Genomic DNA, 22,189 nt, shown 5'->3' with positions numbered 1-22,189 from the left:
TTGGCCTCCTGCTCTTCCCAACCCACCTCGCTGCCACGGTGGTGCCGGGCCGCGAGGCTGCTCTCTCCATCTCCCTGCCGGCACCTGGGGCAGGGGGCACCGATAAGAGGCAGGAATAAGGTGGCAGGAATAATTAACTCCTCCTTTGCAAGGCAAGGACAGCGGGCACCGCAGGGCTGGGGACTGTCCCCTTGTTGCATTCCCAGACTTACAATGCCCCTAAGTTGTAAGTCTGCAGCTGCAAACAGCTGTTGCTGCACAGAGCACAGGCAGGTGCAGCTAATTCCCCCAGCTCCGGGACTCCTGGCTAAGAAAAAATCTGACAAGGGGAATAATCCCACCCTCAGGCACTCCAACGGCAGCTCCATCATGTTGGAAGAGACGAGTTTATCCTCGGCTGTCCCTGAGCTACCCGTTCCCACGGGAAATCTTTGTAAAACAGAGGGAAGCTGCCCACGAAACGCAGCGCTGAGCCCCCCAGCTCACAGGTGGGATGGAGCAGGGCACCCGCACGCCTCGCCGGACAGGCTGGGTTCCTCCAGAGCCTCGCCAGGGCCGCCTGCTGCAGCTCCAAGGCTCCAAGAGACATAGCATGGTACTGCCAGGGAGGACCTGGAGCACTCCAGGAAGAGAAAGCTTTGCCAAGTGGTCTTATCTTTTGAGATGCTTCACTGACCTCCTCACCTGCAGTAAGGATTTATCTTCACCACACAACTTAATTCCCCCAAACCATTACGGCATCGCAAGCTGTTGGCACGGGCGCTACGCTGCGTGCTGTCGGAGATGCAGGAGGGAAGTGCCAAGTTTCAAAATCAGGTACTTTGATATCAGCTTATCTAAGGGAAAATAAACAGCTGCACTGTTTGCCAAGTCGCATCCATTTCGGAAACACTCCCTCGCGCAACCATGTTCTGCGTGATTTCTTTCCTCCGAGGAAAACAAAGCAGCTCGAGAAATGTCAGGGACCCACATATCACCATGGAGAGCCTGTATTTTGCCTTGCTGGTAATGCGAGACGCAGAGGTGAGAGTACGAAACCCGCTAACTGCTCACAGGCTGTTAAACATCTCTGTAGGCGCACGGATCTCTGCCGATCGATGCTTGCATCAAAGCTGCCCTTTCCTCACCACCTCCTCATTCAGAAAAGCTCGTTCCTGTTGCTAACGCCCAAGCGCCTTATTTCTGTATGTCATGCGAGTACGGGCTCCGTTCCCTGGGCGGCAGGAATTAAACAGGAGCAGCTCTGAGCTGTGCAGGCTCTGCCACGGCTCCCACCACGGCAGCAGCCAAGGTCCTGGAGACAGGGTACAGGCACACACGGCACGACAAACATCGGGGATGTCTGTAAATAACCTCCGAAAGAAATAAGGTCAAGTACTATTAGGGATAAACTTCAGATCCCAGAGCTAGCTATAATGGGATGGAATAAAAAAGATGCAAAGAGCAGCAGCAACCAAGATTACTAGCTAACACATGTGGAGAGGCCACAAGCCAAAAGGAGGTGTAGACATTTCCCGCTTTAGCAGCAGCTTTGGAGAAGAAAATAAAGCTCCGTCTCTTCCCCTTCCCACGGCAGATGATTCAAAGGATGACTCGCTTATGGTATAAAACTTCCCAGCACGGCCAGAAGCATGACAGCTCCCCACGATCTCTCTGGCTATGCAAAACTGCACTTCATGCAACTGTAAAATTAATGCAAGCGTCCCAAACGCTGTGAAAGGAACCTTCAATTCAGTGTGATATCCCAGTGGAGATTTGATCTCCTCAACAGCTCTATTGAAAATGAAATGCCACGGGGGTGTTATCCTGTGGTTTGAGGACCAGCTGGCAAGATGTCAAAACAAAAAAGAAAAAAAAGCAAACATAAATGGAGATAAGAAACGCTGCCTTCAAACCATGAATGAAGGGAGATAAGGGAGCTACCTTCAAACTCAAGTGTTACCACCTGCAGTACTGACCTGAAAACCCAGCAGACAGCTCAATCTGAAAATGTCAAGAGAGCTCATAGACACAGATCTGAGATCTGGAAACATGAGCTAGACACAGAGCAGGACTCAAACAGAAGGACGGGAGATCAAAAATTGTAGACAGCGGCACAATACCTACAGACTGTAGGGGAAAAAAAGCATTTGTATTGATAACATCCTGCCTGCCTGCACCAGCAACAGTGAAAGTTGTGCAGTGCTGCATGCAAGCCCAGCCACAGGGGAAAAGGAGGCTGCAAAGTCCTCAGCACGCAGGATGAGGCACGCTGTGTGCACACAGCCGGGTTGCTCAACTCCCAACTCTCAGGCAACACAAACACCTGACTGGTGACACCACCTGAGCAGTTTCTGTCATGTGGCCTCACGCCTTTGCAAGACAAATGAAGTGCTTAAGTCGTGTCAGAAGAGCCACAGTGTGCTGGCCACACACACACACGCCCTGCCCTCCAGGCCCACCAGGAGAACGTGCCCGAGAAGGATGTGTCCCTTCAGCAAGAACTGACTGCGGGAATTTGAGAGGGGTTCTCCTCAGCTCCTTTAAGCCAGGCATTTTGTACCTGCAGGAAACCACATTTGATTTGGGAAGCTTGTGAGCTGGAGATAAATACAGGTTTAAGCAATATTGACAGACTACCACTTGCCCTTGCCTTTATTTTCTGTCTCTGAAGCCTGCTGGAGGCAGGACGGGCAGCTACAGCATCCTTTGGTCCGTGTGGCCCTTCTGCATCATACCTGGCTGCTCCCAAAACCGACGTCTGCCCCATGTTCTCTGAGTTCCCTGAGCCAAAAGGGTGGTCGTGCTGCTGGCTAAAAAAGAGCCAAGCAGGCCTGAAAAGGAAGTTTAAAGGAGAAGCTCCCCCACAGGACAGCTACTGCTGAAAGAAGCTGCCTCAGCCACACTAGCCCAGAGCCTCGCAGCTCTGACTGCACGCCCCAGCGTCACCATGCCACCAACTGTTCCCATAGCTACACGCAGAGATAAATTTAGCTCAAGGAACCTTGTGTTGCTACATTATTTAACAAACAAACAGATGCACTCCGGAGGAAAAAGGCAGGCAGGGACCCAGTTTAGCTGCTGCGTGGGCCGATCAAGACCACGGACTCAAGGCCGAGAGCAAGGGCTCAGATCCTCGCCGTCACGCTGCCCCCGGCCGTGTCCGAGCCGTGCCTGTGCCATCCCCAGGGCTCACACCACCTCCAGGCTCCCAGCCCCAGGGAAACCCAGCCTCCAGCAACAGGGAGCAGAAAGCAGGGCCTGTCAGAGCAGGGGAGGGCACGGAAGAGAGCCTCCTGCCCCACAGAATGACCACCGAGAGCAGGAGTGAAGAACCCAGGGGTTTATTGATGTACAGAAGGCCCAGCGGCAGCGGAGATGACTACTGCTGCGTGCGGTTTGCCTCCAGTACGTTCTGCAGGATCTCGTCCACCTGATCGGACTCAAAGTCAATATCCTGGAGCTCCACGAGGGGAACGATGAGCGAGAGAAGCCAGCTGACGTTCACACGCAGCTTCTTCAGTTTCTCCATGAGGCTGCGGGCAAGAGAAAAGCCAGGAGAGGAGTCAGACACCTCCCATCAGACACAGCTGCCGCCTCCCCTGCTAGGAGTACCACGTGCACTGGGGTTTCCAGCTCCATCCCATAATGATCTCCATTACAGACCCAACAGTGTGCGAGGGATCCAACAACAATGTGCCACAGTGCGGCACTGACACTGCACGGACAAAGCACTCTTCTGTAAGGCATCTTTGAAGCCTCATCAAATGATCTGGATTCACCTGCTGATTCCACCCCCTCACGCCAGCAGGATCCTCGGCTCTGACCCCGTTACCTGCACAGCCTGACAGGTAGCAGGGCAGCAGTGTCCCATGGAAATGGCAGCCCACGGTTACTCCTGCCCTCTCCCCCCACGTTAGGGATGATGGGGACTGCCAAACGGCCAGCCCGCTGTTCTCACCTCTTCACGTCGTCTTCTTCTGGGCCCCTGCAGGAAACCTGTGCCTCCCTGAGCGCCTCTAACTGCGTCTTTGTATCCTTGAGTCTCTCCATCAGTTCTGCCTTCTCCTCTGCAGACCTCGCCAGCTTTGCTTTCAGCTCCTGCAGCTCAGCTTGGCAGTAACCCGTGTGTTTTTCACTCCAGTACAAGCCTTCCACCTTCTGAGGTCTGAGCGTCGCCAGTTCCTGTTGGCTTTCCAATAATTCTGTTTTCAGGCAACACTTCTCACGCTCAATTTCCTCCACCTGAAATGTGAAATGCACAGGAATGGTATCAACCAGCAAGATAAAATGAGTTTTGCCAGGCCTGAAGGAAGAGTTAAGAGTCAGCAGACCAAGGAAAAAGCCCAATGCATTCTTTATGCAGCCGTCCTGTCTCCTTATTCCTCCCTGACCCACCTTCTCTGACACCCTCCCAGCCAGCAGGGATACACAGCTGCATATTCGCTACCTTGCACCGAAGCAAATCCCTCTCTACAGAAATGTTCTTCAGTTCCACAGAGATGTTCTCTGCTTCTCTTCTCACATCCTCCTGCTCTGTCATGCCCTCCTGCTCCTGTTTGTTGAGGACCTGCAGTTCTTTTCCTCCTCTGTCTCCACCACCAAGGTCTGGGGCTTTCTCCACCTTTAATTTGTGAAGTCTCTGCTGCCATCCAAAGGGGCAGAGCTGAATGGGAGCTTCACCACCTGTAGCAGCCTTCAAAACACTGACAACTGGCAAAAAAGGTTTATTTTCCATGTCCTTTGAGCTCCTGCACGCATTTACACAAACACTCACGTCTGCAGGCCATCTTTTTGGTTTCAATTTTGGCATTTGCTCTTTCTGCCCGCCTTGGATCACACCAGTCTTCTGATCTTCTGCTGAGCCACTGGGCAATGCCTCAAGGCAGCATCGCTCCCAGCGTGGCACACCGTCAGCAAGGCTGGTGCCCGGCTGCTCTTCAAGCACACGAGTGTGCGAGCTGCCACCTACATTCAGATCCTCCTGTTTTCTACACAAAAAGTTTTCCCCGTCTTGGTAAGGTAACACAAAGCTCTTTGGAAGAGAGAAATAGTAGGGGCTAGGAGATTCCAGGACTGGGGGTGAAACCACCACTATGTTCTCAGCCTTCTCCGGTATTTCTTCTTTTTTGGTCAACTTGGGCTTGCTGGAAAACAAAAAAATGGGGGTGAGAGCAGGCAGGAGCCTCTCCCATTCGTAGCACAGCTGACCTCGGTAGCTGCTGCACCTGTAGCAAACTAGCAAGCTCTGACTGTGGGGATCAATCCTCCTCCTGGCCAGGTGTTTGCTGCCCAGTACGAGGCATCGCTGCTCAGGACAACTCGTGCTATCTGTCTTTCACACCACTCTGCTCCTCACACTCCCTCTCTCCCTTACAACTAGTAGCTACCATGCCCATTTCATGCAGGGGACACATCGGGCCTACAGAGCTGAAAAGATGAAAGATTCTGGCTCCCTTCTACCCAACCCCACTGCCTGTCCCCCGTCTGAGACAGCAGTGGGGCTGAACTGTGGTCCCTGGAAAAAACAACTCAGAAATGTGCTAAATGTCCCATCTGAAATTCGTTTGCCAAATGCATTTCATTTCACATGCCAGGCAGGTCTGTTCCCAGCGGGCTGCCACTCTAAGTTTCTTCAGCTAAAAAATCATTTGGAGCATGTCTGGTCACAAACTCAACCAGATCTTGCACCTGTCGGAGCCCCGGATGCCTGACCTGTTTGTAACACAACCAAACTGAGGAAGGGAAAGGCACTGCCCTGATGCAGCCCAGAGGCCGTACAGGGGAGACGTGGAAGGGCTGCCCCTCGGCCAGGCTGCCACCTGGGGCAGAGACAGGCTGGCAGTGCCACCGTGTGGGAGAAAAGCCACATTGCTCCCTCCTGAAATGCACAGTTTCAGCACTTGCAGGCAGAATTACAAACAGCAGAGAAGGGGGGAAGGAAGATAATTCGAAAATATACAAATAAATACATTATATCTCAAAAAAAGACTTTAAGACAATGTGAGACTTAGAAACATTATTCTCCCCAGAAACCTGCTTTCGTACTGGAAGCCACGTGGTCTTCAGCTTCCCTTGGATGGAATACCCTCTGTACAGAGCAACCTCTAGAGCTGAATTCTCCGGCTCTGGCAGTGGAAAGGCAGCCACATCAGCTGCCATTCAGACTGACCATGGTGCTGGAGAACTGTCAACATGGAAATTCATTTAAGTCCAAGGGGTGTGAAGGTGTTAACACCGACATGGACAGGCTGTTGGCTGAGCTGAAACTTGGAGGATTTAAAACCATTAATTTGATCCTCCCTCAGTTCCTCCCTGCTCACCTTCTCCGTCAGGACACAGGAGCGTGAAGGAGAGTCTGAGCCCTGCAAGCCACTCTCCCAGCCAGGGAGACAGATCCACTGGCTCTGGCCAGCACACGACTTCCAACAAACTGCACCTCACCGAGAGCTTCCACGCTGACCTCAGAATGGATCCCAACACGTGGGCAGAAGAAAGAACGCGGGTGGGGCAGAAGCACGCACCCTATGACCACTTACCCTGCTGTTAAGCAGCTGTCTTGCTCCCAAGGTCCATCTCCTCCCTGGACTGCAGCCATCTTTTTGAGAGGAAGGGAAAAGGCACCAGTCCCGGGAGCGTACTTTTCCTCAGGCTCCAGCTTCCCAGGGCAGGTGTAACTGCTGGTTTTAGCAGGCAATGACACGGACGCAGGGGGTGACACCTGGGGAAGAAATGAACTTTGAGAAGTGTAAACCAACAGCCCTCAATACATCAGCTGCACTGGGGGAAACCAAAGCTTAGCCAAGAGGAAAGACAGCAGGACAACCAAGCCCCTTCTGAGCAGGTTCCACCAGACAGGCGCTAGAATCAGCACACCCCAGCAACAGTGATCCTTGGGGCTCAACCAGGAAGGCTCAGTTTCCAGTCCCTCTAATATCCATTTGGCAACGAGGGGCCGGTCTCGTTCCCAACAGACACCACTCCAAGGAGCTGCCAGCTGCGACCCAGCCTCCTTGCAGTTATCTGACTCGTGACAAATCTGTGCAGTCACTGTCCACAAAGTAAGATGCTCCCTTGCCACCCCACCACCCTGTACCACAGAAGCACAGGCGGTGTTTCAGGATGCAGAAGCGTTTCTCCTTGATTTGGGAACAGCGTGTCAGTTCTTCTGTGCTTTGACAAAGCGCCTGCTGCTGTGCAGTGAGAGCCTTCATGCTTCTTACAGACAAACATGCAGCAGACACGCTGCCTCTACATCCATGCACCTGGAGTAACATGAAATGACTGTGTCGTGGAGGAAACGTGAGCAAAGCAGAGAAAGAAGAACATGATGCTGCAAGATGGAAGAGATGACAAACCTGAGTGAGCACAGAGGTACTCCCAGAAACCCTCCAAGGCTCAAATTGGGGCAGACTCTGACAGTGAGTCTCATTTGCCTACATGGTCTGCACCAGGCAAGTTTATTAGAGATGGGACACAGCAGAAAAATGGTTTGTGGGAAGGAGGGTGAGAAATCCCCTGTCCTTACCAGGTTTGTCCCTTCCAATGAACTGAGAAAAAGACATGAAGGCATGCGACATGAAGGTATCTTTGGGAAGAAGGCACACAGAGGGACTAGGCTGGAGCTGCAGGGCTACAGGAAGACATCTGAACGCTACAGTGAGTGCTGGGGGGGAGCTGTCCCTACAGGATGGCCAACCTGATGGCATGCTGCAGTGTCCAGAGCTGCCCGGAGAACCCATTCTGGGCAGCCGTGTCCGAAAGACAGTTCTCCTGAAAATTCAAAACATCAGAGTCTTTATGTAACCAGTTAACCTGAAAACAGGAGAGGCGGCCACACAGAACCTGTCCTGCAACCCCAGAAAAATCAGCAGGAAGCTTTCTGCTTTCTTTCTCCTCTTCTAGGCAGGAGTGGCAGGACAGGGTCAGGAACTGCCTCGGTCCCTGTTCCTGTTAAGAGTCTGAAGCACTTCTGAGCTGTAGGCAGATAAAAATTAAGGTCTCGTTTTATACCATGCTCCAACATCATGTGTTGGTGTCTCTCCTGTTGGGGGAATGAGAACAACAGCGAGGCAGGGGTAAGAACCTGCCAAGCTCTAGAGCATCAAACACAAAGGCTTTCCCTGTGCTGCTTCCTGCAGCCTTCTCCCACCTGCCTCACCTGCTGTTCCACACTCTCCTCAGACAAGGATGAACTTCTCCTCTTTTTCCCTCCACTCTGCTCCCTAGAACACAGAAGGGACAAAAGCAAGTTTCTTCTTGCTGTCATACTGAGGAGTAAAATGTTCTTTTGCCAGGAGAAGAATGGGATAAAGGAGGAATGCAGCAGACATCTCCTGCATTAGAACCATGTGCCACTGCTGCATCAGGGACACCCAATGCCTCCCTTTCCCCACTTCTTGCTCCATGTAGCTGAGCTGCAAAGGAGAACTGGATATACTCACTGCTTCATGCATTTCAGTCTGTATCTGGGGCTGTTCTCATCACTGTGTTCCAGTTCCTCGGGCACCAAACAGCTTCTACAACAAGAGCAGTCAACCAGCCAACCATACTGAGTGTGTGAAAGAAGGGGTTGACTCCCCTCACCCACCAAAAATCTCCACTGTTTGGACAGCGAAGCAACATCACTGATCCTTTAGGATTTCAGATAAAAGAGGATCGAGAGAATAACTGAAGAAGTTAAATGCTTCTGTGCTGAAACACTAAATGGAAAAGAGCCACTTGAATCACAAAATAACATAGATGAAGAGCAATAAAGTGCAGACTACGAGATGGAGCTCAGCCCACTATACAGTATGCCAGCCAGTTCTGCTTGTTTTGAGCTGACAGAGGAATGCATCATAGCCAGTGTGGGCAGCGTAGACCACTAATAGCAGCTGCTTCAAAGGAGAGAAACTGTCACAGTCACAAGCCACGTGACAGCAGTCTGCAGGAAAGCTCCCCCTGTGCCCCACTGTACACTCGCGGGGATGTCCTGAAGCACAAGGCACAAATTCTGCATACACGGATCTTCAAAACCAGTAAAAATAAATGGAAGCAGCACTTTTCTGACAGTCACAAGCAGTGCACAGATGCTTTCACTGAACTGTTAAACACATCCTTAGGTCTCCCTCCTCAGACGGTAACCCTAATTTAGAAATGATCTGTACTCCTAGGCCATCCTAATTACTCCTTCCACAGTAACTTCGCTGCCTGCTCTGCTCTGCTACTACCTTGCTGTGTGATTGCTCGCTTGAACCAGGTTGTTCTGAAGGTACTCACAAATCCCACAGTCCATTTGTGTGGTTTGACAAAGAGCTGTCTGCCATCTGTAATCTATGCTGCTTCCTCTCCCAGATCACAGACTTTTAACGTATCAAGCAGCTTTAAATGGAGCCACTCCTTTATTAGCTTTCTCTGTTGAAAAGTGGCTTTATCATCTACTTTCTATGCCATAAATACTTACCCTCTCCCTCCAAAGCCAGATGATTTCCATAACAGTATTACGAAGGCTATCTTATTTATCTTTGTGGAATGCCAAATTTCAATGGATAAAGGCAGTCCAGCCATTTAAACTGGCTGCACTCCGGAATTTGCTCATCAGAGGAAAGGATTTTCCTTCAGCAAAATCTAGACAGTTGCTCTCAGTCCCCAGTCTATCAGTTCTTTCTGCTTAGCACTTTAGCTGATACCCTTAGCAAGGAGGCGAAGCTTTTTTTATCTTCCAATAGATCAGCAGATCTCAACGAGAAACCATATTTTGTTATTAGCGGGGTTAACATTTGGCTGTAATTCAATCAGTACATTTAACTAAAACCCACCCATTCCTACAGAAGTGCTTTTAATTTAAATGGCCCAGCTTCCGCTGCTCAGTCTCATTTTAAATGCATCAGGAAAAAGAGATTGTTACAGTGACCATAGCAAGCATGTACTGAAACAGGTTCCTATTTTAACACTGTCTGTTTTAAGAAATATATTCACAGGTATGTGGAGGGAAAGCAGGAACTCATGCATTTCATTTGTATTTCAAAAATACAAAAACATCTGTATTTCAAAGATGTGTGACGGCATGGAGAAAAGTCACTCAGGATTCAACCTGCCAGTCCCTTACCTGTATTTGTGGAGGGGATGGAGATGACAAAACCACTGCTCTGGAAATGATGTAAGGTCAGTTCTGTCAGGGAGCCTCCTCCACTTCAGACACTCCTCACACTGTACCCATATCTGGTCTGGTCTGTCTCTGCAAGAACCAGCACTCAGCCTGAGTATCTCACGTGCAGAAAGAACACTGGGAAAGGCTGCTCCGAACGAGCATTTACCTGATCCCAAGGCAATCCCAGCACGCCCATGGAATGGTCTGGGGCAGCCAGCACGCCTCTGCTCTCCCATGAACACCCTGCCCGTGGTGTGGTATCCCCCCAGCAACCACAGGGCCTAACTCCCCAGGCTCACATTTCAGTTCCCTATAGGAAGGAGAGGTCCAGTCACCCCCTCACAGCCTCTGTCCCTCCCGGTGGCATATCCCCATCCTGCACTGGCTGAGGAAAACACAGGGCTTTTAATGCTGGACAAGATCAGAGCAGTGGCAAGCTGGTCCTTACGCTATTACGCGAGCTGCATCCATGCTTCCCAAGTTTATCTGTTGCATCTTTGCTTTCCAGTAGTTGTTGAGTTTCTGTCCCAGCACACAGATCATCCGTCTGAAAGGAAGAACTCCATAAGAAGTGGGAATGGGCAGAACAACGAACAGCCAGGGCAAACACAACCCCCTTCCCCAAGATCTTGATTCAGACTTGCAATTCCAGGTTTTAGGTTGACCCTACTTTGTCACCCACCCCACGCTTGCCAAAAATGGACCCACCCCGATTAGTTCTGCACAAACCTGCTTTGGCCTGTTCTGCCCCCGTCTCGCTTAAAGTTGTCACAAGTTTAAAGTTGTCACAAGTCTCCTTCCCCAGGCGCAGCATTTCCCAAAGTGCTGCAACCCCAGGAGAGCAGGGGCTGGTGCCCGGAGGGAGGGTGTCGCCTCCTTCTGTTGCACCCCTTTATTGGAGGCTCCCTGAAAGCATCCAACTTTATTTTTTTTTGGCTTTAGAGGTCTGTTCCCAGATTGGGCAGCTCTGCTAAAGTGCACGTGATCACAGGCTCCACTCAACTCTATTTTGTTCCTAATAGAGTCCAACTGCAAGGCTGGACTCTTGTGGGGGAACAAGCATGGATGCCAGGCCTGAGGGAACACAGACACCGTGTCCTTTCCTCAACCCAGGGCTCTACGTTTGCACCAGGCATCCATGGCAAAATTCTCCATGATCTCTAGGCATAACAGAGAAAGTAAAAATGGTCTAATTTGGAGCTACTTCAGAATAAACAGACCTGAGAATATGTGCCGTGCTCAGAACAAAGGCCTGAAAAGCCCTCAGAAGAGCCCTCTCCAAGCAGCATCCCCGGGGCAAAGGTCTGTCTTACCGGTACTCCTTGCTCTCTTCAAAGTCCTGTTTGTTGTGCGCTGGTTTCAAGAAGTTGCATTCAATTACCCCAATCACACCCACACCTTCTCCCTGCGTTGGGGGTCAGAAACCAAGGGGAAGAGCTGCTTTAGCCAGTTGTGCTCACAACAAAAAAGAAAGCAGCCCTTTGAGGAGTGCAGATGCCCCAAATCCTGTGATACAAAGGTTGACGGCAACACCAGGGCCCGCATCTTGCAGGCCAGCAGCATGTATGAGGTACAAACCCCATGCCATAAGGGTATTTTGAGCACATACTGAAGCTTTTTGTTCCAGAAAGCAAAGCACATGCTGGCTAAACTGACAGACCAGAACCGTCAAGGCTAAGATGGCCATCACCAAGGTGTGCCATAGCTCTGAGCTACTGCTGCAAGGCCACAGCTGGAACTATTGCTATTGCCACAGCAATACTAAAGAGCAGCTGGATGTTCCTAGCTAACTAAAAGCTGGACAGCCGCCCTGTCCAGACACACACACACTGATCTGATCCTAGGGACATGGCCTCTGACATCAGGTCCCTCAGTTCACCCCTGAAGACTGCGCAATGTAGGTACCAGGCTGCTTTCTGCAAAGCCCCATCCTCCCCTCTCCCATATAAAAAGGGTTAAAAGACAAGCCCAGCCACTCACCTTCTTTTGGCAGCCCACCTTCTCGTAAGGTCTGATGAGCCGGTTCTTGTGGTACATCATGATCCCATAGTGGTGTTTGTTCTTGCAGTTGAATCCAAAGGTGATCTTCACCCTTTCGCTCTGAGGGAAAACACGTCAAGGAAGAAAGAAACAACAAGCCCTAGAGGAGGAGTAGGGGAGACGCACATGAGTTCCACAGGAAGAAGCGAAGCACACCAGAGAGGCTGCAGGATGGAGCAGCCCACGCTGCATTCCTCAGCACGCCACCTCCTTTCCTTGAGAAGAAAACAGCACTCGGCCTACTAACAACCACCTCGTGCACGCAGCCAGCAATCAGATAAGAACACATAACTGACTGAAGGTGAGCTGGATCCAGCAGTACTGAGTGGAGTCACTTTGCTCCTGCCAAGTCAAAATGTGCTTTGGTTATAGCTTTAATAAAACCTCTGATAGTCATTCACATCGCCCTGATAATAGAAGAGGCAGATCTGTGCAAGGAAGCTGCCTCTGAGTATATCACAAACACGATAACTAATGACTAGTAATTTTAATTGTGATTAAAAGATAAGCCAGCAGTGTTTACAAAACGAAACAAGCCCATTCAGTCAGGGCTGCAGAAATCTTAACAACTAATAATGACACTAAAGTCCATCAAAGGAGGAAGAGCTCACCTTCAGCAGACTACAGGTACATGAACTCAGTTCCAGACAGACTGCTCTCAGATAGGGAACTGTGGTATTAGGATTAAAATATTTAGCTATTTTATTATTTTTTTTTGTCTAAATACATTCTTATTTGCTTATTTCTTAAAGTCGGAGTTCATGTCTTTGCAATGTTCATAGTCATCGTGTGCTTCTCGATACAATGCCACTTCATACATACACAGCAGACCTTAAACTCCAAATCGTAAGGAGCTGTTATTTCATGCACATTGGTTATGCAAGGACACAGCACCTTTGAAGCAAGTATCTAATTACTTGCAAATAAATTCTTCATATTTGATCAATGTTTTTATATTAATGTAAGCACAGAAATTCAGGACCCCAACCCACCAGTTAAGCACGTGGGAGGAAGGGGGGTAAAAGATGCTCAGACGTAATTCAAAACAAAGTGAAAAGAAAAAAAATATATGCAAAGTTCTTTCTGGGAGAGATTTGAAGGGAAAATTTTTCTCTGCACTTGGCTTTGACTTGGGGATAACAAATAGTCTGTGCTCTGTGGGCACTGTTCTCCAAAAGCACATCAACCTTTTAGAAGGTATTTTCAAAGCAAAACTGACCAGGCAGGAAAAGCCTCAAGCCCTTCCCCGTGTCATCCTGCCCTACCACAGGACGTTACCTTTGGGGTACGGCAGGAACTGGCTGACATGCAGCCTGACCCCTCATCCCTGTTATCCACTGCTCCAGTGGAAGCAGCTTTGAAAGCTCCCTTCTAAGCTTCACATCAGGACTTGGCTTCTCAAAGGTGACCAGGAGATGGGAAGAAGAAAATAATTCAGCCTCCCTATTCATTTAACTCTTGAGTTCCTCTCTGCACTAGACAAGGCCTGAGCCATGCCAAAAGGCGTCAGGAAGGATACAGAGAATCTCGGCTTGTACAAATCGTGTTCAGTGTTCGCCAAGCTTTTGGTGATCAGCTGAGTGTTCACCTTCTTCTGTCGCAGGACGATCTGCACACAAGGCTTCAGGTACAAGACACTGCAGTATGCCTAGGAGAAGGGACGGCACAACGGGACAGGAAGCAGAAGTCTAGTCTCGTGTAATCTTTTCCAGATGAACCCAAAATCTGGTTTGGATTTCGTGTTTTTTGCAATTCATGTGCATGGCAGGCTCAGGGAAAGGCCACTCTGCTCCCTTCCAGCCCTCATCAACTTACCCGTAGCGAGTACTCCATCTCTGGGGCAGCACACTCTTGAACCTTTTCCCGACAGCGCAGCCCCGTTCTCCTTGGAATCTCTGCAAGGAAGCCAGCTAACCGAATATCGTGCTTATCTGTATCAAAATCCAGCTCTGGCTTCCCATCTTTATTTCTGAAAAACACCAGACGCAAAAATAAGGACAATCTCCTCCAGTCATCAGCTCCCCAGTCTGCTCTTCCGCATCAGGGTCCCGAGGGAATCTCCTGAGGAGCTGATAAACCAGCCTATCTCACACGCCCCACGGATCTCATTAGTCAATTGTTTAATTAGACGTTTCAGCACAGAACACCAAAGCAGCAGAACACTTCAGAACAGTTTCGGTACACAGACAATGAAGGTTTTCCATTGCACAGGCGTGACAGACAACTAGACCCATCTCTAACTCACAGCAGGGCATCCCAAGCACTCAGTCATCCCGACGGAGGAGGGGGAAACCCCTGCAGCTGTTCCTCCAGCACCCAGACTGGATAAAAGCAGCCCAAGACCACCCAGGCCAAGAACTGTCCAGAAGCTGCCTCTGCTATCAGTTCCTTCCCATGCTTGGGGGCACTGCTGCCTCCCTGGGCACCCCGGCCCCGTACCTGTGGATGTTCCAGATGAGGACACGGGTGCCCTTTTTGCCTGGGATGTCATCGAACTGTGCCAGCAGCTCCTCCTGAGTGTTGAACAGGGTATGCTCCAGGATGGCCTTCAGGCTGAGCACAGAGTCTTCAGTAACAATTATTTTCTCTAGAAGCCACACGGTCAAGGAGAACAGAGCTGCCCGCTCCACTTATCTCCCTTTTGCCCCAGGGGGACAAAAAATAAAATAAAAAATCAGCTACCCCGTGCCCCTTTGGATGAGAGTAGCAGCTCAGCCACTGGGAGGAAGGATACTGTTCTGTTGGCTGAACGGCACCAGCGGGACGATGACTTCCTCAGCCTGTACACCTTCCAGGTAGGTCTGGGAAAAGAGCCCCACGCTGAGGGCCCCTCCGTTCTTGGTGAACACAATGGCATCCTTCCCCAGCCGCATGGAGCCAGACTGGAAGCCATTGCCGTTCGATCCACAGGTTGGGAGGTCTCTCTTCTCAGTCTTCTCCGTGAAACCGAAGCTGAAAGCATAGGAAGGAGCGGACTGTTATTGTGTGGATCTGCCACATCTCAACCTAGACCACTACATGTTTGCCCCAGAGCAGCTTTTAAAGCTTTGCTTCCCCCTCCGCCTTCTTACTATCACCAGCTTTCTGCTCTCTTACCACAGACGAAAGATTTTGCAAGGAGCTTCCATCTGCTATTGCTGTATCTCATTCAGGTTTCCTGAAGCTTTCTGTCACCCTCCCCCACCTTGATTCACAGGCAAGTACAGAAAAAATTACCAAGCCCAGGGCATTTCTTTCCTCCTTCCCACACAATACAGGGCGGGAAGGGGACATGGCCTGATTTTTTTTGTTTGTTTGTTTTTATTTCCTGAAACCCATTTGCTTTTCTGAAGAGCTGTGGACTTTGCGTGTGCTGCATTTCAAGAACCGTTAGTTTCTCTGCTTTGCTCCCTCACGTTTTGTTTATATTAAATCAAGTTGTTAGAGAAAAAAAGAACCAGGTCCTAACCCCTACGCTTCCAGCCCTGAAATGACCGTGCTTTACAGAGCAAGCTAGGAAAGGAGCAACTCGTGAAGGAAAATCAAAGCCAGGCCATTTTGTAGCAGCAGCAATTCTGGGACAGGAGACAACCATGGTTGGTGTGAGGATCACCCCCCACCAGGACACAGCCCTGTCCACATGGGCATTTCTTACAAGCACAGGAGAGGAAGGAGATGCTGCAGATGCAGATGACACCTGGAACAGGGAAGCGGGGCTGACAGAAGAGCAAGAAAGGAGACCTCAGGTGCAGGCTGGGTACCTGCCAGCAACACAGCAGCCTCTTAAAGACGTGAAAGAGGCAGTTACGGGAAAAAACAGGTTTCTGCTGTCCTGTGGCTGACTTCAGAACACTCATTCTGTCAGTTTTTCCTCACCACAAGTAGCACGTCATGTCCTCCCTGCTTGTGCACGTTATACTGGATGTGAGGAGTGCTTGTATCTCGTTACCTGAGCATGTGGCGGAGCTTGTGAGGAGTCATTCCTGCCCCGTTATCCGTGAAAGTTAAACAAAGGTGACCCTTGAGCTTCACAACATCAATGCAGAGGAGCTTAGCTGTCCCACCGGGCTCTGAGGCGCTGTCTGGGGAAGGAAGAACCACGGGCAGCAGCCTGGAAGCAGCGGGTTCGTTGCCCTTCCTCCCTCCCCAACCCTGCCTGCCTCCGGTCAATTCCATCGAGTCAGTTTCTGACCCCATCTCCCCCAGACACCAGGGCCATGGGGCGGCACAGCAGCTCGCCCTGCTGCTGCCAGGGGACATCTCCTCCAGCCCTGAGGCCGAGCAGCTCCAGAGCCACAGGGCAGGAGCACAGGGGGGACACTGCGACACCGGTGGGCGGCTGGGCTCCAACAGATGTGCCCCCACCGCAAGGATACAGCGGGTGGGCGACACAAAACGAGCCCAAAAGTCACGGCTGGCAGGCACCGGGCTCCTCTCCCGGTGCTTACCGAGCAGCTCGGCCACGGCGCTGAAGGGCCCCGTGCGTCTGGAGCCGCAGCCCCTCGGCTGGCAGCGGGCAGGGGCGGCCATGGCGCCGCTCCCTCACCGCCCGCCACAAGATGGCAGCCCCCGCGCGGCGCCGCCGTACGGCAAGATGGCGGCTCCCAAACGGGCGGGCGGCTCCCAGCGTTAAGTCCCTCCTCCTAACGGTAGGGCGACATGGCGGCGCCTAGCGCCGTACAACAAGATGGCGGCGGCCGGCGCGGAGCCACAGCTGAGGCAGCACGGGGCAGGGGAACGTTCATCTGCCCTTGTAAATGAGCACTCCGAATAATACCTTATAAATGCATTTATTTACATGGCTTCCCCTCCCCTTCCTTGCCACAAAAGGCAGAACACAGATGTAGAATGGGAGGAATAATCCCGCACAGCCCAAGTGTGTACGGACGGTGACAAGGTTGTACGCAGGAGGCCCCACACAGCCCGTGCCCTCACGCAGATCCTCGTGTGCCACCAGGGCAGAGGCACGCTGTGCTGCCACAGCACCATTCCGAGAGGCCACGTCCAGCCCCAACACCCCAAGCCATCCCTGCTGCCTGGGGCTGGGACTGAGCTGCTCCTCCCCTCCAGAATCCTAAATCCCCAGCTCTCTCCCTTCCCCACTCTGGGATTTACAGACGGCCACGTTATCTCCCAATAGTCCTTCGCTGTCCCAGTTATCACCAAGAAGCTCCCATGGTCCATGCAAGTCTACCAGGTTCCTGCTCCTCCATCCCTTACTTGGCAGGGGGGGTCTCTCCAGCAGAGGGGCAGGGGGCGGCAGCATCTGGCTCTGTCAGCTGCCCCTTGCTTTTCCCAAATTCAATCACAAGCGGCTTCCCCTGCAAGACGTACCCATTCACCAACAGCATCGCATCCTGGGCCGACTGAATATCTGCAAGAAAAGAGCAAAATGGGCTGAGATGACACAGCAGGTTCTGACACAGACACCCACAATGCTCACACATCGTCAGTCTGCACCGTGACCCCGTGCAGTTCTGGGGTTCTCCAGCTGAATAACTGCAGCAGCAAAATGTATCCCCTCTGTTTTGATGAATCCTTCCCCAGTCCAGAGCAAAGACTGTGACATGATACAAAGGAAAGGGAGCAAAGTCCCCTCCTGCTTCATGGAGAGAGGAGTTTGCGCCAGTCGAGGGCCCTGTGGGAAGATGTGGCACCTTCAGGAGTCAGGGAAGAACCGAGGCAGGAGGCAGCGACTCACCAGGGAAGGTGATAAAAGCCTGACCCCGCATCCGGCCACTCAGCAGGCGGAACTGGATCAGTGGGCTGTTCTCCTTCTGGAACCGAGCAAACAACGACACAAGGTCCTTCATCGTCACCCGAGGGCCCAGGTTCTTCAAATACAGCACCTGTAACACAGAGACAGGGTCAGCTGGCCTGCAGCATGCCAACAGATGCTTTTTAACCCATCCCCAGTCTGTACACCTCAGACATATGAATTTTCAGCCACTCTGCCATCCCGTATTTATAAACCATCTGCCATATTCATAAAACGACACAAGCACCAGCTAGCAGTTAAGCAGAGTTTAAATAAAGTCACTGCCAGTCTCCGAAGGGCTCAGAGAGGGAGAGGACATTTTGTCTAGGGACACGCCAGAGCCAGGAGGGGCTAGGGGCTGCAGCACAGCTGTTTGCCAGCTGTGTAACCTCCCAGAGCCACCCCTTGGCAGGCAGGATCAAGCAAGCACCCTCCAGGCAGCAGCCATACAGTAGCAGAGGAGTTTTTGTTTGCAGAAGCAGCATTAAGACATGCTGGCTGGGAAGGCGAATAACTCATGGCTCATCTCCAAATACCTTGTTGGGCTCTCCAGGATGGTAGGAAGCAAACCTGGGTATGTTTCGGAGTTCTTCCTCTGACAGACGGTTCTTGCGAATCTCCTCCTCCGGGAGGAACTCTACAGGCTCTTTTATAGTCACAGGTCTTGGAGGGGACTGATGGGGCTTTGTTGCAGGAAGGCTGGGACTTTTTTCCTGGTCTGTCTGCTCTTCCTGGTCTGGAAGCGATGACTCCTCCACCACTGGATGCCGTGGGGCTGGGGAAGGGAGCAAGCATGGGTCGCTCTTGGTTGGCCGGACTTCTTCAGGTAGCTGCTTGCTCAGCAGCTCTTGGTAAACACTGTCCAGGTGAACCATGGGGTCCTTTTCATCTGTTATCCTCCGAGTGTCATCTAATCCACAACAGAGAAACATGGCAGTGTGACTACCCCCATCACCTGTAAAACGCAGACTGCAAAAGAGACACGGACAGGACCCCAAAACAGGAAAAAACACGTTCTGAACCAGCCTCCATGCAGGTTAATTAAATAGGAAGGGCAGCCCTAGCAGGCAGCAGGTGCTGGTGTCTCAGCTTAGGACAAACCTACAGACAGGAGCAGAACCATCACTGGTGCTGTGTGCAGTGTTCGTTTCTCCCAGAGCTGACCCCAGCAGCTTATCTGCAGCCACACTCCAGCACATTCTCGTGATTCCTTCACCACACCCTCGCTCCTCCTGCATGCACAGCCAGGATGTGCCATGCTACCTTTCTGCACTGATACTTGGAATATAAATATTTGGTTTCTAGGGACAACATCATGTTCAACTCCCGGGCTTAAAGAAAGTCCATCCCACAGACTTAGTGCATGGAAATGAGGGGGACATCTCCCAGCCTACCAGCCTCAGCTCTGCTGCCTCTCGGTTTTGCTAACTTCCACAACACTGACACCAAAGCAGGGAGAAGGGGACAGAGAATGCTGGGTCAGCTGTACCTTATAGACCGAACACTGACCAAAGTGGTGTTTCAGGAGATAGGAGAAGTTGTTTTAGGAGTTCCTCCTCATCTCGTTTGTTATTTGATATTGTCTTAAAAACAAATCCCAGCAGGTTCATGCCTGTACATTTCTCCAGCTAAAGCAGACTGGAGCAGCTTTTACCAACTCTAAACAACACCAGACTCTCCATCCAGAAAGCCAGAAGAAACCTCTGGCTCGGGGACAACACCGCTGAGGTGAGAAGTGTCATGCAATGGTCAGGGCACTGGGAACCAGCTGCTGGTCTCCATTTCCACCTCTGCTACTGGGCTACCAGGAAGGGCCTTTAACAAGTCACTTATTTTCCCTGCTCTGTGCCTTTGCTTCCCTTCTGCCATTGAAAATACCCCCACCCACACGGTGCCAAAACAGAACACCTTCAGGGACAGAAAGCCAGACAGAAATGTGTCAGACCCCCACACATCCATCTCTCCCTGCTGCAGCAGAGACAGGAACAGCCAGAGGCACACAGACCTTGGTGGTAGAGTGCCCGGAGGAAGGAGTGGCGGTCCGTGCCCTGAAAGAGGGCGTTCTCGATCTCCATCTCCCTCCGGCTCAACTGCTTGCTGCCAGCAAACCTCTGGGGCAGCGCGAGGATGCGCTGACGCTCTTCCATCTTCTCCTGGATGGCATGGAGCCGGTCCTGCGTGGCCTCCGGGGCCGCTCCCAGCCCAGAGCCCTGGAAGACAGGCACAGCTTTGCTCAGGCACCACACTTGCACTGCCAGAGCCCAGTGACATACCCCGAAGCCTGGAGGGGCATTTCTACCCCCATATCCATCTCTATCAGAATCCCAAGGATACATTTTTCTGAGGCTGTAGCTGGATTTTCTTTTCTCAAATTCAGTTCAAGAATTAGTGGCAGATGCTTCCGTTTAAGGTAAGAAATCAGGCTTTTCCCTCACACTGCTCACAGCCTAAAAGACCTTCCCATGGGTATCTCTCCCTCTTTGCCTGGGCCTGTACCTGCCCTACTTCCATTCACCATTTCACGGCTTCTTTGGGGCTCAAAAGGCTATTTATATGGAACGGCAATTCTGGGAAATCATTTGTAGCACTTTGTTTTAAAAAAAAGCTGCAATTTAGCAGCTGAAAATAACAGAAGCCTACACTTGATACCTTGCTGAGAGCTCCACAGGCAATCTGGAGTCCTCTGTCTCAGCTGATTCCTCCTTGGTGGAATCTTTTCACTCGGGGCCTCCACATACAAAGTTGCACATCTCTACTGGACTTGAGCTCTCTACATTTTCTTCTCCTCTCACGAGCTGTAGAGAACGTACTCTAATGTCACTGGTTCGTGCTGTTGGAGTACTGTTTGCCATTCTATTCTTTATTTCTAAACACCCCAGAACCAATTTTATACCAAATACAACAAACTTGTAGCATTGGTATTTATTTTCACTCTTAAATTACCCAGGTTTAAATGCAGGCTCCACCATGGCTGGGTTTGCATTTCAACAGCAAAGCAAGAAATGGCTTCAGCTGAAGAGAGGCAAACCCACGATTACTGCATGCAGCTTCCTGCTGCACACAGCTACTGATCAGGAGGAGGAGGAGATGGGTAGAAGCCAAGGATCAGCCTGCTTTGCACCTTTTATTTTACCAAATTAAGAGCAAGACACTCCAGTACACTTGGCAGAATGACCCCAAAAGCACATTGTCTCTGGAATGTGAAAGAGGCAAAGGCAGGGGAAGGAGGCGACCTGCTTTGGTCCAGCCTTTACATCCTTCTTTCAGGCATACGAACAGCTGAAATGATTTGCTCAAGGCCATCAGAGTGGCCTGTGACAGGCACACAGCCAGCTCTTGCTGCGGTGCAAAGAACCAACCCGTCTTTCCACCACAGCATCTAGCACAGAGCCTTTACCCACAGACAACAGGCCAGAAAAAACGTGTGATGGTGGTGGCTGCAGGCGAGAGATGCAGGGAGCGGCCGAAGGACTTACAAAGAACCTGAGCTTTCTACACGGATGTAGAAAAGGGTTTTTTACGGGGTCAGCGAGGTGTGGCCACGTTTGGACGGAGCAGAGCTCTTCCAGCCTGGATGATTCTGTGATTCTGTGTCTGAGCGTGCCTCACCTTCCCCGCCGAAGCCCGGTTCTTCCAGAGCAGGATCTCCGTGTCCGACAGCCCCAGCTCGCGGAGCGCCGCCGTCTCCCGGTCGCTCTCCTGCAACGCCTGGAACTGTGACAGGGTCAAGGCTCCCGCCGCCTCCTCCCCAAAAGGCTTGTAGAAAGCAGCGGGGGCGAAGCATCGCCGCTTCGACTTGCACCTGCAACCCCAAGAGGCAGAAGCACCTTAGGGACCCCGATGAGGCGACCCCGCTGCTCTGCCCCCCCCCAGGACCTCCTGCCCGGGTGGGGACTCACTGCTCGATGGAGGCGGAGGTGTCCAGCTGCTGCTGCAGCAGGCTCTTCAGCTGCCTCTCTCCTTCCGTCTCCAAGTCCTCCAGGAGCACCTCATCGCTGCCCAGGCTGCTGTTGACCCTGTGGAGCAGAGGCAGCGCTCAGGGGACACCCGCACAGCGCCAGGGATCCCAAAACGCTGCCCCCCCCCCCTCCAGGACCCGCTGTCGCCCTGCCCGGCCCGCTCACCTCCTCATGGCCGCGGCTCTCGCGTCCCGCCCGGGACTACAACTCCCGGCAGCCCCCGCGAGCGGCCGTGGCGGCCGGCGGAGGGCGGGCCCGCGCGGGGGTTGCTGGGAATCGTAGTGCGGGAGGGCCGAGCACCGCCTGGCGCCGCGGAGCGATGGCAGAGTCGAGGAGCCCCGG

The 22,189-nt window shown here is 51.8% G+C and overlaps 2 protein-coding genes across 4 annotated transcripts; both read right to left on the bottom strand.

The window, feature by feature from the left end:
- Positions 1-3,307: 3,307 nt before the first annotated feature.
- Positions 3,308-16,693, bottom strand: MORC4 (MORC family CW-type zinc finger 4). Of its 3 annotated transcripts, none has more exons than XM_084534604.1 (16): positions 16,579-16,693; positions 16,080-16,212; positions 14,886-15,103; positions 14,591-14,738; positions 13,967-14,120; positions 13,671-13,799; positions 12,092-12,211; positions 11,425-11,516; positions 10,560-10,658; positions 10,070-10,198; positions 8,424-8,498; positions 8,141-8,204; positions 6,519-6,700; positions 4,430-5,126; positions 3,941-4,224; positions 3,308-3,515 (listed from the first exon to the last, which is right to left on the bottom strand). In XM_084534604.1, exons 1-16 carry the CDS (start codon positions 16,658-16,660, stop codon positions 3,362-3,364), a joined length of 2,760 nt encoding a protein of 919 aa, XP_084390730.1. In that variant the 5' UTR covers positions 16,661-16,693; the 3' UTR covers positions 3,308-3,361. The 3 variants fall into 3 exon arrangements, with proteins under 3 accessions (XP_084390730.1, XP_084390731.1, XP_084390732.1); XM_084534605.1 differs by having other exon boundaries at positions 8,424-8,495; XM_084534606.1 differs by lacking the exon at positions 8,424-8,498.
- Positions 16,694-16,904: 211 nt separating this feature from the next.
- Positions 16,905-22,058, bottom strand: RBM41 (RNA binding motif protein 41). The gene is made up of 7 exons (XM_084534196.1): positions 22,013-22,058; positions 21,788-21,904; positions 21,498-21,690; positions 19,894-20,098; positions 18,425-18,798; positions 17,832-17,979; positions 16,905-17,504 (listed from the first exon to the last, which is right to left on the bottom strand). Exons 1-7 carry the CDS (start codon positions 22,018-22,020, stop codon positions 17,347-17,349), a joined length of 1,203 nt encoding a protein of 400 aa, XP_084390322.1. The 5' UTR covers positions 22,021-22,058; the 3' UTR covers positions 16,905-17,346.
- Between the last annotated feature and the right edge of the window lie 131 nt (positions 22,059-22,189).

Source organism: Aythya ferina (assembly GCF_964211825.1).
Source record: "Aythya ferina genome assembly, chromosome: 13".
Classification (NCBI taxonomy): Eukaryota; Metazoa; Chordata; class Aves; order Anseriformes; family Anatidae; genus Aythya; species Aythya ferina.
The sequence above is the reverse complement of the archived record's forward strand: the minus strand, read 5'-3'. Positions and strand labels throughout refer to the sequence as shown.

What these genes read in the sequence shown, in the direction of transcription:
- MORC4 (XM_084534604.1), bottom strand. Translation starts at nt 16,660, where the DNA reads ATGGCCGCCCCTGCCCGCTGCCAGCCGAGGGGCTGCGGCTCCAGACGC. An exon ending in CTCATCTGGAACATCCACAG is followed by an intron (nt 14,121 to 14,590) that starts GTACGGGGCCGG and finishes GGTGTTTTTCAG; the next exon opens with AAATAAAGATGGGAAGCCAG. An exon ending in AGGTGGGCTGCCAAAAGAAG is followed by an intron (nt 11,517 to 12,091) that starts GTGAGTGGCTGG and finishes CCCCCAACGCAG; the next exon opens with GGAGAAGGTGTGGGTGTGAT.
- RBM41 (XM_084534196.1), bottom strand. An exon ending in CCGGGCACTCTACCACCAAG is followed by an intron (nt 18,799 to 19,893) that starts GTCTGTGTGCCT and finishes GTTGTGGATTAG; the next exon opens with ATGACACTCGGAGGATAACA. An exon ending in ATCCTGGAGAGCCCAACAAG is followed by an intron (nt 17,980 to 18,424) that starts GTATTTGGAGAT and finishes TCTGTGTTACAG; the next exon opens with GTGCTGTATTTGAAGAACCT.